Source organism: Hetaerina americana, unplaced genomic scaffold, assembly GCF_022747635.1.
Source record: "Hetaerina americana unplaced genomic scaffold, ioHetAmer1.1.p SCAF_74, whole genome shotgun sequence".
Classification (NCBI taxonomy): domain Eukaryota; kingdom Metazoa; phylum Arthropoda; class Insecta; order Odonata; family Calopterygidae; genus Hetaerina; species Hetaerina americana.
In genome coordinates this window covers 629,758-646,322 of record NW_027287361.1, presented here as the reverse complement: position 1 = coordinate 646,322, position 16,565 = coordinate 629,758, and the positions used below count along the sequence as shown (strand labels likewise).

At 35.0% G+C, this 16,565-nt stretch overlaps 1 protein-coding gene across 1 annotated transcript in view; it reads left to right on the top strand.

Annotated features, from left to right (window-relative positions):
• Positions 1–16,565, top strand: part of LOC139697380 (neurotrimin-like) — a 261,094-nt gene that overhangs the window by 227,981 nt on the left and 16,548 nt on the right. The window contains exons 5-6 of the mRNA XM_071596058.1: positions 498–635; positions 2,240–2,389. Coding sequence (XP_071452159.1) covers positions 498–635; positions 2,240–2,389 — 288 coding nt within the window. The remainder of the gene's footprint in view (positions 1–497; positions 636–2,239; positions 2,390–16,565) is intronic.

The following is a 16,565-nucleotide window of genomic DNA, read 5'->3' as shown; positions in this document are numbered from 1 at the left end:
AGAAATAGCAAGAAGTCGTAAGCGCACGTAATCAATGTTTCCTCAGTGTAGTGAATGATTAAACACGGATATAGTCAGAAGGGTCACAACTATTTCTGATTATTTATTTAATAACTTTGTTCTTTTGATTGTTGACCATGTTAGTAATTATAATTTGGCTGCGTCATTGATCGCACATCATTTATTTGAATACAATGGATTATTATCCATCGACCCTAAGGTATTTTTTTAAAACTTCATGCCAATTTCAAAACATTTTACTATCACATACGCATTTGATTGAAACGTATATTCGTGTCAATTCATATTTAATTTCTCAAGAGAGCGACCATTTCTTTATCACTTAACTTAATCATGTTAGCAGAATGAAATCTGGTGAGTTTTATGATATTCTTCACCAGCCTTGGGCTAAATTTCTTGACTTTATTTTCCAATCCATGACATATCACTTTAACGCCGCCCCGCAAAACCGCTGAACATCCGGCTGCCAACTGCAGTTCCGCCTATGATATGGATCCAGAATCAGCTGGTTGGTGCTTATGAGGGACAGGAAATGACCCTGGAATGCCATTCCGAAGCCTATCCCAAGTCAATCAACTACTGGACGACCGACAAAGGAGACATCATCGCACAGGGTATGTTTGAAGTGCAGTTTGTTGAATAGGCCGAGACACGGAAAGGGGACTAGGATAAAACTAAAGAATCAAGTTTATAAGTGCTCAAGTTGAAAAAATTATCAAATATATTAACTTTGGCTGTGGTGACATAAACGTAATCAAACGTAATGCTTGTCCACTTGAGTAAAAATGGAAATTAATGCTGCTCAATAGAAAAAATCTAAATAACCATTTATTTTGATGTCATATTTATATTAAATCTCTGTTGGTAATTACTATGAAAAGAATTGGTTAAAGGTAGACGAATTAAACTGAAAATTTGTTATTTGATTCTTCATAACGCCTTTTTCACAGAAACGAAACTTTTAGAAATTTGCAATACATATTTAACGACATTTATTCTTGTTTTGAATCATTATTTTCATTAATGTAAGCTCTTACATTTTTACTTCTTTCTCTTTACATCTTTACGCTTCTTTTATCTTTTGATCTTGCATTTGTTATGGTGATAGCTTTCATAATACCATTCACTTTATGAATTTGGAATACATTCTAAAATGATGCTAAATGCAGTCATCTTTTACTTTATCCCGCCGTCATGAAAAATTCACTTGATTTATATTGCAAACAGTTTCTTTATATGCAATAGCCGTAAAGCAAACTTCACAAAAAGAACAATTGGGAAAGATTTGGACGCTGACACAGATAATTGACTTCGCATTGACAGGCATGAAAATTAATAATGCCTCCCTGGCTGATAATATCGCGTATCACTGCATTCTGATGACTCTAAATGAAATATTTCATCTGGAGGTAAAAATAAGCGTCGGATGATTGACATATTTGTGTAAACTTTACCCTAACTCACCCATAACTAATTAAATAAAATGATATCTGTATTTTATTTGCTGTGTTAGGATGAACCTTCACAACAGTGGTCGACACCACCGCACCATCAAATTTCTATAGAGGCAAACAATGACATTTGATATTTTTTATAATATACGAGCACGTTTTCTCTCATAAACTATCAGTATTTTCCCCATATAGAACAATTTAAAGTAGAATAAAATAGGCATGTTTCAACCAAATCCACCTCCCCTTCACCCGGTTATTTCCTTTAAATATGTTTATTTTCGAGGTGGGTTCTCAATTGGGTAATTCTTAATGGAGATAATTGGGTTTTCAATGTAGTTTTGGTTGATCTTTTTTTATTGGAGCACTTATTTTTTTATTTTTATCGCACCATTATTTTGTTAAGGTTATAACAAATGCATGGAAATTCTTATTTATCTTGTTATACTTATCTATAATATTCTCCTACACAGTATTTCCAAATCCATGGTGTGAAACTTCGAGTTTTTAAGCAATCAAATATCAATATATTTGTATATGAACTGACCCACCCCAGTAGAAAATCAATTTTCCAAAATAGGCCTATTTATTCAATGCATGAATTTGTCTCTTAAAAAAGGGAAAAAATTGGGGTACTCTTTTATCTTCGTAACAAAAAAACATCACTTGTTACAAATTCTTTCTACGGTTATATTTGTCACTGTAATAAATTTTTGGATGTTAAATGTTGGGTGATAGACTTTTTCTCTTCTTTCTTTTTGGCACAGGAGATAAATATGAGCCAATACTCCAGGACAACGCGTATAAAGTCTACATGAAACTCACCATTAGAAGCGTAGGACCATCGGACTTTGGTTCTTATAAGTGCGTCTCGAAGAACTCTCTCGGTGACACAGATGGCAGCATTAAATTATACCGTGAGTATCCACATTTTGAAATGGAACCCAACTGCATAACAAAATATCAACTTGCTTTTCAGTAAAAAATAATGTATAACTCGGGAGTGTTTTTTAACCACTCAAGTTATTACGTTAAGGACTGCGAGTTATGCAAATTAGCTCGTAGTTCTTGCAAGCACTGTCTTTACTGTTAATAAATACTCTAATTATAAGTGCTAATATCAAAAAAGTTTCAAATAAGCTTGTATAAGATGTTCATAACTTAATATTCCAGTAGCTGACACTTTTACGGAATTAATAAAAGTAGGTTTAATGTAGAGCACTGATAAAAATATATTATAGCCATTTGGCAATGTTCCATCATGAACTTTGGATCGAAAATTGCTAATGTTCTGTGGGTGCAAACAAGCACAAAATTTCTTATCCTTAAGGGCAAGTTTTTACTCCATAATTATACTAAATTTTGATACAATGCAATAAATTCTGATTACTTTACGCGATTGTTATGATCCTATTAATGAAAAAGACGGTATGATCTGTATGAAGAGTCTATTCTTACTGATGTACATATTTCAAATTAAATTGAGAGTTACATAATTTCAAATATCAAAAATTGATTTAAAATAATTTTCTCAAAAAAACCTTCATGAAACATAGCGAATTGAGAGAAAAGAAAATTAATTGACTCTAGGATCGCCTTAATTTAATCGCCGTGTTCTCATACGTGTACTTGTTTGTTTTTTCGGGTTTTCATTCTTATTTATATAAATGTTACACTATTTTGTATCATTTAGTGTATAATATTCCACATTAAGTGAAAACTTAGTGATTCCAAAATGTATTCATTAATATTTTTAGTTGTACCAGCCTAATGCAAAATTGTGAAAAGAAGGAAGTGCCTTGACAAACTTAACAATTTTTATTTCAGATATTTTAGCCTTCATGATGATTTTAACATTTTTTCACATAATTTGAGACATGAAACAAAAGTTAAAACATGAATAATTGCCAGTTTTTATTTCCATTAAAATCCGGTAGCTGCGGGGTAACGTCCTCGTCTGCTAATCCAAAGGCCGCTGGTTCGACTCCTACCTGTTAATAGTCCGATGCAAAAGGCCAAAAAGGGCTGTTTTCGGACAAAGGCTAAATAAAAAAATAAAAATAAGTTTAAATGATTCATTTATACTCAATGTTTTTTAAGTTCCTCAAAATAAAGTAAAGAATCAGTCTCTAAAAATATTCTTGGCATAAATGTTTTATCTCAAAAAATACAATGTCACTAAATTCATACTACACTAAATTCATTGCTAGGTAATTGTTATTATTATGTTTGAATGAAGCTGACCTAATTAAATACAAATTTCTTAAATCTTAAACTTAAAAATGTAAATTTTCTGCCACTCTCACATCAATGTCAGAAAGGCAGGACTTAAAAGATATTTAAAGCTACATCAATCCAATTTTTTAGCTTACTACCTTTAATATTTGTGAAAAGCGCAAACAATGGCCAAAAACTTTCTATTTCAGTAACACGAATATGTTTGTTGCATTAATGCTTTGAATGTTCAAGTGAGAGCAAAAACGGCATGGTATTCACTTGTGGAACAATTGGAGCACTGAACACGAGAGCATGCATTATAAAGCTAAAATATCACCTTGCACCGTTTATTGGTATTACATAGCATTTTTTTCTCTTCTGTTTATCTGTCTCTCTCTCTCTCTCTGTCTCATAAACACGGTTAACATGCAAACAAACAATAAGTGACTGTGTAGTCTAGTTGCCAACGTAGAATGTTGTGTCTTTAATTATTCTACCAAAAAATCATATCCCATTAATGTTCTAAGTCATCCAACAACATTACATCTTTCTTATTTCCTATCTTTTATTATTTTTCTTCACTGTGAAGTACAAAAATCATATGATATTGGAATGCTCTGTGTAGTACTGATAAATTAATTATGAGAAATGTATGAGAATTGTCTTTGGAAGCTAGTATTTAATGGGAGAATTATTCATATGAATCCCATAGTTTCAAATCTAATTAATATATGATTTACTTTTTTAAATATTTAAGCCATACTTCTCTTAGAGCCATATTTTTCAGATTAAAATATAAACTTGAAAACCATTAAAATAGGTATTATTAAGATGAATAGCTTCTTGCTAAATATCTACAAGTAGTTAATGTTTTGGATTTATTTAGCATTCACTATAAAATGTGGTGTTTTTCAGAAATTGAAACAACTGTAGTCTTCAAATTTATTTTTTAATTTTATAACTTTTACATTGAGTCAAGGTTGTGAAGTCAGGGCTCCTTTACTCTTTATTACCTGTGAAAATTCGTTCTTTATACATCTTATCGTTATAATATCGTTCTTTAAAAGTCTTAGATAGTCTAAATTAGTTAGCAAAGTGTGGTATATTTTTCTTTTGAAAAGGTGAAGACAATTTAAAACATTATAAAATTGAAGGTATCTTCCCTTGACAAGAGCAATTTCACTGATTTGGGAATAATAGAGTATTGCTTGTCTTTAGATCAATAAATTATTTTTAAAAATTTAATTGCTACTCCACAGTTTTAAATATTTGGAGAAAATTCCAAGGATTAAATTTTGGTCGCATTGTCATTTCTTAAATTCCATTTCTGGTTTTAGTGAAACCAGTATGGCTATTGATGCTAAAAAAATTAAATTTTTACTGTATTGAGGAAAATATTTGAAGGAACTAACTTGGTTTTGATGTCCTGAATAAAAAAAAAGATAAACTTGTTTTTCTATGCATCACTCCTTGTGTACCTTAATGCTTCTATTCAGGCATAGATTCTGAAAAATAATTCTGAATAATAAGAGTTTTAGCAAAAATAATTTTCTTAGTGTTAGTTATTATTTCAGTGCTCATTTCTTGAATGAACGTTAGAGTTCTGAGCTGCAAGTAACTTCTTATATGTGAATATAAAACAAAACAAATATTTATGAATTACTTTCTTAAAGTATACCAAAGGGAAATATTTTTAACTTTGCAATACTTATATTTTCTTTTCACTCTCATTTCTAAGAATTTATTTTCACAGTAAAAGGTTAATTTATAGATATCAGAAAGAATCCTTCATTTCACTAATTGCCCATTTCCATTGAATTACCATACTATGTTGATAACTATGAGTCATATATTGAAAACAGAGTTGCCTCCTAGTAAACTCTTAATATTGCTTTAATGTTTTTTTGCTAATTGAAGAACTAAATTAAAATGCTTACATTCCATTGAAACCAACCCAGTTGATTCTGTGACAGGGTATCATGAATCTTTTCAGTTTAAATCTAATCTCAGATAGAAATGTTGGATTGATTGATCTCCTTTTTTTAATTCCATCCCTTATAGCCACTAATTAGCATCAAAACTTAATCTTATTAACCAAAAATTATTCAAGGTCATTAAATAAACTCACCAATTTTGATATAATATTGCATCATATGATACAAACTTATATATTCTTTTTCTTCCATCTATTAAAGCCTATGAGGCAATGTAAAATATTAACTTATGCTCATGAAAAGTGGCTTATCTTTTGAACACAAAATTTAATCTTAAATCTGGCACTGTTTTTCATCTCCTTTCTTGAAAAAATTAAGAATTTAGAAAAAAATGTCCATTATTCCTGGCAGTTTTGGCATAATATTTCTAAATTACTCACAACAACTCATGAATATTAATGGAAGAATTTTATGCCATGGTGACCATTGAGGCTGAATTGACAACTCGAGTTGATGTCTTGGTGATTCATGTTGGCCATCATAGAAAGAGATATAGGCAAATAGATGATCACCACGCATGATCTGAATAAGACAATTACAAAAAGTGCAGCTAACGATTGAGAGCACCCTTTCCATTATTCCACGAATAAAAACAGAAATAAGAGTACTTATAGTAGAAAGAAGATAATTCAATAACTCAAGAAAATAAGATAAAATCCTCCACAATGCCATGTGATTTTCGGATTTGGACACTGCCAAGTGAATTGAAAGCTGCAATGTAGTCATCAATGATTTTTTTCCATGTAAACATAAAAATAAGGAAACACACATTAGGAAATAAACACTTCAGAGATAAAAACTGTCATTTGATACCATCTGGGATAGGGAAGCAAAATATGCTGATGAAAATGACGGCACAGAAATTGGGTAAAAGAAATTGAAGAACTTGGCAAAATCTCTGGATAATAGCTTTGTAAACTATGTAGGTGAGGTTAGGAAGATGGCAAAGGAGGCCCTGGTATATTGGTTTAAATGTTGAATGGTGCATGACCTGAAGAAAAACAAGATACCTTGGGTATAAAAAAGGGAATTTTTATCAAGAAGCAAGGAGGTAAAATTAAAGCATGCGTATAGTGATAATGAAAGACAGCCAAGAGGGAGGTAAGATTTTCCAAGAGCTTACAAAAGGGATTATTGATGTAATTCCAAAGAAAATTAGATTAATAGAAATGAACAGCAACTAACTCAGGGCATGTCATATACTCATAACATAATACTATCAATGATTAGTTTGAATGAAGAAATAACAGATAAAATAGGTAGTGACATTACAAAGGCAAAAAAGTCATTGCACACAGCATTCGCAATTATAGAGAAGATTATTGTCAATACCCGGTGGAACAAGGTTTTTAATTAAAAACTCTTTAAAAGTATTTCTTATAAAGACTTAATGATGGAGAATTACTTTGGCATTTCTGTATAAAGCAGATGCCATGCTGTGAGTGAAGGAAAAAAGCCTCTTATGTAGAGCTCATCTACAGCTCATCCAGAGCTCAATCACTTACTATAACTCATCAGTATATATGCAGAAGGAGACAATAAGAAGTGCAAAGGATGAAAATTAAAAGACTTTCAGTGAATCAAAAACAAATTGAAATGCTCAGTTACTTTGGATAATGGTACAGCCACTGAAGAAAAAATTGGAAACCTCACAATGTATCAAGAGTACTTCAACATAATATAATGAATATTAAATTTATGGAAAATAAAATATTCTTATTAAGAAAAGAGACACTGAAGGTAATGTTTTATCATGGTGAGATAAAATAGAGCAAATGAAAGCAGTATATCATAGGATGAAAGAAGTTCAAAGGATCCCATTTACAGAACAGCAAAGACATTTACCGTGAAGAAGGAAGTACCATGACCAAAGAAGATAAATTCACAAACACTAAAACCACATAAGAAGATCCATATATAGTTCATAAATATATCAATACAATTAAAATATTGCCAAAACAGATTGAAGACTTCCCGATCAGGAGACTTCAAAACGAATTGAGAGGTGACTCAAAATTTAAAACAAAAAAAACTCAAAAATGGTAAATGATAAAGACAAAAGGGTATACAGAGGTAAAGGCTACATGAAAAGGTTATACAAAAAAGTAGACATAGTGTAGCTTGGGTCAACCTTGTAGCTCAACGGATACATTGCTTCAAAATGGCATGTATACCAAAAAATGTAGGATAGAGAAGCTACTAGGATGAAAGAGAATTAGCATTAGTATGGAAGAAATGGAAGGCTGCAGAAAACCAATCTATGAGTTCAATGATTAAAAAAATCTGAAAAGCTGTTGAGCTGGAAAAATATAAAAAACATTAGAATGATTGCTAATTTTAACTGAACTGGGTTTGAAAAAAATCCTCTTTATGATTTCCCTATTGAAACTGTATCATTTCATTTTGCATGAGTCGTTGCCAAAACAGAGCAGTTGACAATCCTGAAATTTGCTACCTTCGTTATAAAATGTATAGGAAATTAGCAGGGCAGTAAGACAAAACTCTAGATTCAAGGATAAATCAAATGAATAATTTGGTATTTATGTTGCATTGTTTATGAGGCAATAAATCAGCTTAACTTTGTGGGGATAATTTAAATTCTAATCCAGATACAAATCTGGAGGGCTTGATTATTTTAGATCCATGAGTTAATCTCACACAAAGCTAAATTAGTTAAATCATAATTATAGTAATTGTGAGAATTTTGGAAGGTATTTTGGGATAATTAGTTTAGAAAACATTACATCAGACTTTGGCAATGACAGAATAAAGGAGGGGCATTGTGACTAGAACTTTTTTAAAAAGAAGAGGTTGACAAATATATTTAAGAACACAGATTTATATTATGGAGAAACTTGAGACATTTACAAGGATAATGATCGTAAATAAATGGATCCTGAGGAGTGAATTTAGGGAGGATGGAAAAATTTATCTGCATGAATAGAAAAACAGTTGTTAGTGTTAAAGAGGAAGTAGTAAGAGGTGAGATTTGCGAAAATAAAATCGGAAGATACTGAGGAGACTGAATGGTGGATGGTGGACACAAAGATGATATGATGGTAATGAAAGAAAGTGTGGCTGTAGGGAATAGGAAGGTTGGGAATTCCCAAAGATACAATTTTGTGTGGAATAAGGGATGCAGAAATCGATTAACTGAAACATACAATCTTACACTTCCATTATATCTTAATTATTTCCAAAATTATTTCAGAAGACGTGAAGAATTTATCTTTCAGGAGTCATTTGGAATCTTCCTTTGTACGAGGTAGGTATATGATAAGAATGCAATCAGTTATTAAAATCTTTTGTAGAGGAGCCAGGTGATTCTTGTAGTGGTAACGTATTTAAGTGGGTAGTTGCTTGTTCGACCATTCTACCATATGACAAAATATCAATGGAGAAAATGGTGTTAAAATATTTTCAAATATCTAGACGAATTGTGTCATTAATTAATTGTCGAGGTAGTGTGCTAGGAGGACGTAGTATCGCGAGGACAAATAAAAATATATCAATATATTTGTAAATTATTTGAGTTAGGTTTATTTCAAATTCAAATCGCATTTTTTTCTCAATTTGGTTCGTATTTTATAATACCAGTCTTACAAATACATAATTGACCAGAAATCGAAATTTGAAGGCTATTTCAATGTGCACGTATCTTTATTTCAATGTCATATTAGTATACTTATCAATTTCAGGCTAAACTTCGTGGAATTGTTTGATATCCATATTAAATGAGTTTTAATTTTCCGCAGACTTTATTTCACAGTACAACGCCTTTTACCGATTTGCGGCATCATCAGGTACGAGTACAAGTGACGCACACAGCTGTTGAATTTATACCCATCGGGCAGAGGAGAGGGGGAACTTGAAGGTTGGGGGGAGTCTGGGACCTTAAAGTCGGTAGTCGTGGCTTTTTCGGTTAAAGGAAGGAGAGGTGGTAGTACCTTGGTTATGACTAAGCATTGGGTTTGGTCCAGGTTTATGGGGGGGGGTGGAGGCTATGAGCGGACGGCTACTTAGAACCGTTGGATTTGTTTACCCTCGAGGTCATTTTTTCGGAAAGGAGAGGGGAGAGAGTGGCGTATAATTGCTCATTACAAAGTGTTGTATTGTAATCCACCAAGTACCTATGAATCCCAATTAGCTCTAGAGCGTCCATTTTCAATCCTTTATGGAGGATATGTAGTACTTCTGAGAAAAAATAATTTCTATTATGTTGGCAATCTAAGAGGTGTTTTGCGAAGAGGGAATTGGGGTTTTGCTTTTTGTGACATATGGCGAGTTCTTGGGCTCGCGTTTTGAAATTTCTCCAAGTTTTACCGACATAATAAGTGTTGCAATTATCGCATTTAAGTTTGCAGATGCCTGATTTATTAAATTTATTCTGTTCGCCTTTGCCATTGGCAAAGGGTTTGGAGAGAGTAAGGGGTGTGTCAAAGGCCGCTTTGAGTGTAGTTGGAAGGCGATTTGAGATTTTATTTATTTTTTTATTTATATATATCCTGTAAGCCACCACCAAGGTGTGTGGTAGGGTTGAATACACACCAGGATAATTTTACCCGAACATGACCCTATCGCGGTCGAAAAATGTTATTATAATCCCCTATCGTTCGTGGAAAAAATAACTTATTAAATCTATCTGTTCTACACTTAATTTATCTAATGTTATTGACATGGTCTGGCCTACCATAGTACGATGGGAGTAATAATACATTTTCAACATCACTGCTAAAGAGACCTCCTTCCAATTTATGCAAGAGCTTCAATCTGTAATTTAACCTTCGCTCCATCAGTGATTCCCAGCCTAGCTGCTCTAATATTTTGGACACACCACTAAGTTTATCATAACAACGTTTTACCAATCTAGCTCCTCTACGCTGCACGCGATCCAATTCGGCAATTAATCCAACTTCGTGAGGACCCCATATACTTGCAGCATATTCCAAATGAGGCCTAACCAATGATAGATAATATTTCTCTTTGACCCTTTCATCACATTTACCAAGTTCTCGTTAGGAGATATCTCCTAGGAAAGTGATCGAACACCACTTGAAGTCTTCAGAAGTGGAGGGCTGACAGGGGGATATTTGAATTATGGCTATTGTTTTCCACTGTTTTTGGATTATTTTTCCAACTAGATTTGGGTTGTATGCATTGCTGGTGGCTTTATTTGTAATTGTTCTGAGCTCCTTATTGAAATTCGTGGGAGAAAGGGAGGTGTGCAGGAGCCAATGTATCATCGAGTGGAGGGTTGCATATTTGTGTGAAAAATGGTGGGCGGAATCATTTGGAATTATATGATCCGTATATGTGGGTTTCCTGAAAATAGGGAACTCGTGTCTATTTTCTTTTATGGTGATTGCCAAGTCTAAGAAGTTAATTGTGCCGTTAATTTCTTTTTCATGGAAAAGGAAATGTTAGGATTGATCGTGTTGAGGTAATTCTGGCAGGAGTCTAACTAACGGCTTGACCTTGTCCACCGGCAGGGAATGTCACCCACGTAGCGGAACCAACACATCACTATTTCCACGTGTTTCTTTGTCGTGTTGAACAGAGATTCTTCCAACGAGCTTAGGAATATTTCGGCTAGGATGTGGAAAGTGGGATAGTTAGACCCATAGCTAGACCGCCTGTTTGGATATAATAATTTTGGTTGAAACTGAAATTATTTTGATTAACTGTCATTTTTATGAGGGTAATTAATTCTTTTGCAATATTTTGGGAAAATTTGGCACCTTGGGGTACATATTGAGCATCAAGTAAAGCTTCCCATTTGGGGACACAAGTGAACAGGTTATTAATTTCAAAAGAAACTAGTGTTTCTTTACCGGGAACATTAATTTCTTTAAGCATTTCGGTAAGCTCAATTGAGTTTTTAACTGCTTATTTGGGCTTGAACCGTGAGGAACATATTGTTCAATTTGCGTGTAGAATATGTATAGATGATGCCGCCAGTCGGTGAAGCGCGTTCTACTATGAAATAAATTCTGTGGAATATTACAAACTCTTTTAATATTCATATTAGTAATTCAAATTTATTTTCAGATTTGAATTTATCAATGGCATCAGAACAAAAATAGAGTAGATATTTTTTCCGGATTTGGTAAATAGGTTAAAAACGTTGGGCATTTGTTTTTTTTACTGCAGTGATTCAGAAAGTGGCAATACCGCAATATTTATATTTTTAGGGTAATCTTGTTGAGGTTACAGGTCCATTCAAGTCGATAATTTCGAATTTTTACTCATCATATAGTCATCTAAGTAAGAAAGTTTTAACATATAATAAAATTGCAGAAATTATTCAATTTTATATTAAATTCAGTGTTCGCGGTAGGTCAAGGGTAGAGCGTTGGACTGCTGCGTTTTGGGCATTGGGTTCGATTCCCGGGCAAGTCTCTCCGGTCACCCTCAATTTCACCCAAGCTGTGTGATTTTTCGTGTACCAGATCTTCCTGAGAAATTTAAACCGTCATAGGGAAAGGAACTGCCCCTCTACCCGGGTGTGTGAATTTCACACGCCGTCGGGCTTAGTATTGAGTGAACTCTACCATCACCCACCAAACTGTCTGGTTAACTACTGTGTTTATGGTTTATTAAACCAAGGACTCATATGTCCACGATCGTAATAATAATGGCATTTTAGGGCGTATGCATTCCCGAATGTTTCCAATCCACTCTTGTGATGGTGGTATGTCTAGCATTCGTTCTACTTCTCAAAGGTGGAAGGATGAATGTCTAAAGGTCTAAACGAGGAATGAAAAATTAGCGGTCCACCTAAATATGTTCATTGCCATGCAGGGACTTCTGAAGCTGAAAATGATCACGTTATATGCAACGGAGGATAGTGATTTCGTTCAATAAAAGTTCTCTTTATGACGCCCGCATTAAATTTTTTTCTCACAAAGTGAGCTGACGGACCTTCAAGGGATGCGAGTGTGTTTTTAAGCAGCTTATTAGCGACCGCTCGAAGGGATTAGCGACCGCTAGAAGGCAAACTTCCGTGGGCGAAGTGGGAAACGGCATGGTGGTGGATGTGAAGTGTATTACTTGCCGTAAAAATTGAGAAATAGAGCCCAGTATAGTGGATGTTGCTCTTGGTACCACTTTCACAGCTCTAAGAGTAAACTGGAGGATTGCACGAGGGACGAATGGCAGTGTAGTAAGTGCGAAAGTCAGAAGAATCGAAGAGGTTTAGAAGAAAAAGAGGAGGTCATTGAAAAGCTGCGAGCGGTATCAATGAAGGCGCTCAGTCATTGTTTTCCGGAGACAAGAGTGGAATAATTGGACAGTAAAATAAATAATATGGCTAGTGAGGGGGTAATGGAAGTGTTTTCATAACTCACATCTACATCTACATCTACATCTACATAATACCCCGCAAGCCGCCGCAAGGGCGTGTGGCGGGGGGTGTTAGGTCACCAACCGTAAAAAGGAAAAATACCACATGCCAAAAAAAAAAAACAACACGGAAAATTACACCCACAGTAGCGCACACACTCATGCAAAAATCCCTTCATCCAATACTCATGCAAACACATACCGCAAAACAACTAAAAAACTGCACCCCATGATGCAGCACGAAAGCCATCCTACAACACGGAAGCCAGGACACAACAAGCAAGAAATTGAAACATCACTACCACATGAAAATGCACCACAAATTACTCTACCCCCAAAGAGTCTGTAAAGGGAATGGAATGCGACCCAACGCTGCAGGTAGCAGGAATTTCCCCCCGTGGAGAGGGACGAGGGATTGAAAGGAAAGAGACTTAAAAACAGATGAACGGAACACGAATGAGGTAATTCGGAAAGAATGGGTTATTATAGCAAAACACATAAGGTTAGTGGAAGAGCATGCATTTAAATACAACTAATCATTTTTTAGACGCTGAGGGTGGCAAGTGGAATTTTAAGGAAAAACGACGTAAGAAAAACACATAAGGAAAAACGACGTAAAAAGAGCTAAGTCAAATGATCACATAAAATGGTTTTGTTTGGAATTTGGTGACCTCGGCCAAAAATAAGTCCAAAAGTGTTCAAATTGTGATTAGTGGAATTCTACGTAGAAAGGACATGCAATGTGCGTAAGAGAATCGATGGCATAAACGAAGGAATATAGTGGGTTTGCGTGCAACTAGGGCTGGCATTTGTGGACCCGAATCGTTGGGTCGGTGAGAGGCACTTGGACCGCAATGGAGTGTATTTAAACAGGAAGATATCCCTGGTTATGTCTAATCTGTTTTAAAACCTCGCACTAAAGCTTAATGAGCAGGGAAATCTGTAATGGGCCCAAGAGGTGGACCTTGCAATACCGAAGGAAAGGAAGGTAAGAGCCTAATTGTTTTGTAGGTTAACTGCCGAAGTATTCTAAATAAAACCTGTAATTTCGAGACGTTAGTTGATGCATGTAATCCGAATATTGTGATAGGCACGGAGTCATGGCTAAGCGAGAACATTATGTCAAATGAGATTTCTCCTCAAAAATTGGCCGTTTACAGAAGGGATAGAGATGGCCGTGGAGGAGGTTTATTCATAAGTGTAGATATAAACCTAATAAGTACATTGGAATGTATATATAAGAAGATATATAAGAAGGGCTGCAAATGTAGAGAGCTCACCTGATGATGAAGTTTTACTTCGAAACCCGGGTCGTGTGAATAAATCGTTCGTGTGGAACTACAAAGTTAGTCCTTTCATTTATTTATAATGAATCGGTTCCATAAAGTTACGCCAGAAACCATCAATTACATTGGAATGGATAAGAAATAATGGTGAGATTATGTGTGTTCATGTCAAAGGGAAGGAATGGAGGGAACACTTATAAAATAGTACCATGTACAGAAGCCCCAACGAAGGGATGTGCGCAGTCGAAATATTAGCAGGCATATGCTCAGCTACCCCCGAGGATCATACTCTCATAGTGGGGGACTTGAACCTTCCAGGTATCCAATGGTCACCAGAGGAGGTCACGGTAGGGGGTTGGAGAGCTCAAAAAATCGCTAGTTGTCTCATAAACAAGGAGGGTTTTGTAGAGGTGGTGGAAAAACCCACACGCGGGGGAAATCATCGACGTCATACTTGTGAAACCAGAAAAGTGGGTGGGGGGAGTTGAGATCCTTCAGGGAATAAGCAGCCATTCAGCTGTGCGTATGTATCTGAACTAGGAGAGGTCTCAGTGTAAGGGGCTAGTAAACAAAAAGACAGAATGGCAATAAAAATGCTGTGATAGGGAAGAGTTCCAGACCTTTTTTACGGGTAGAGTAGGTATTCGGAATGGGTAAATGGTGGGCAGAATGTAGAAGAAATCTGGAAGAAATTTAAGGAGATAATGGAGGAGGGATTAAATCACTTCGTACCATAAAAAAATTTTAAAGAAAATACTGACCCAGAGTTCAACAACCGAAAAATCAGATCCTTGAAGGAAAACCTAACGGCGATTCATAAAAAATGGAATGAGAGCTTGGAATGGCTCATAAATTACAAAATATCAATTCGTGAATTAAATAGAGAAAATGAAATTGCCGAAGAAACTTTCCTACAGAACATTATCTCTAAAGATAATGGAAACAAATTTTATAAATACCTGCGGAGGAGGAAAGACAGCAGGGAAAGCACAACAGCTTTAAAAAAAGAGGATAGAACACTAATCGTAGACAATACGGAAAAGGCAAATGCATTTAACAATTGGTATACAAGTGTATTTAAGGGATGGTAAAAAAATGGATTCTGTAGATATATCTCTGAGTCGGCAAGGAGGCGAAAACATATTAAATCCTAAAAGTATTAAAACGACAGGTACAGAAATTTATTAAAAAATAGGAAAATGAGGGTGAATGAGTGAAAAGGGTCAGGTGGTATTTCAAATGACTTGCTTAAATTGGTTGGTAGAGTAGTTTCAAATTATAAAAATCATTTATTCAATGTTACTATAAACAATAATGCCCTACCAAATGCTTGGAAGGAGGCATATGTAACACCGATTTGCAAAGAAGGAGATAAGGTGCTAGTTGATAATTGTAGACCAGTAAGCTTGACGACAGTTGTATGCAAGCTACTAGAAAAGATAATTGCTGATTATCTCTGGGATTTGTGGGAGAGTGAGAATTGGTTTTACAGTCGTTAATATAGTTTCAGAAAAGGGCGCTCTTTCGAAAATCAGCTATGAGGGTTCTGCCAAGAAAGGTCCAACTCTATGGATGGGGGAACAGAAGTGGATGCTATAATAGTCGACCTGTCAAAAGCCTTTGACAAAGTTGACCACGACCGCTTAGTGCTTAAGACGGGCCAGTTACCCCTACACACAGATGGAAAAGTAGTCTCTTGGGTCACAAATTTCATTGAAGGTCGAACATAAAGGGTCAAATTAGGAGGAGTGTATTCTGAAAAAAACGAGGGCAACATCGGGAGTCCCACAAGATAGCATACTTGGCCCGCTCTTGTTTTTAATCTACATGTATTAATGATCTCCCGGAAAAAAATTAAATCTCAGATAAGACTTTTTGCGGACGACTGCATTATCTACAGGAAAGTCGAGCTTGAGAGTGACCGCAGAGTACTGCAAAGGGACGTGAACAAAATGTCGGATTGGGTGACAAATAATGGGATGGATACTAATGTCAGCAAATGCAAATCCACCACTTTCATGCACAAGGTAAATGGAACCAATAGGGACTTCAAATTCTCAGAAAATGTCATTCCTAGAATTGATAGCTGTTAATACTTAGGTGTATATTTAACCAAGGATTTATGGTGGGGGCTATACGTGGAATACAATGTTAATAAAGCTTTCAAAACTCTGTTTTGAGGGAGAGACAAATATTAGCTGGAATTGACAGAAATCATGAATTTAGGGAGTTTTTTATTATAACAAGAATTTACG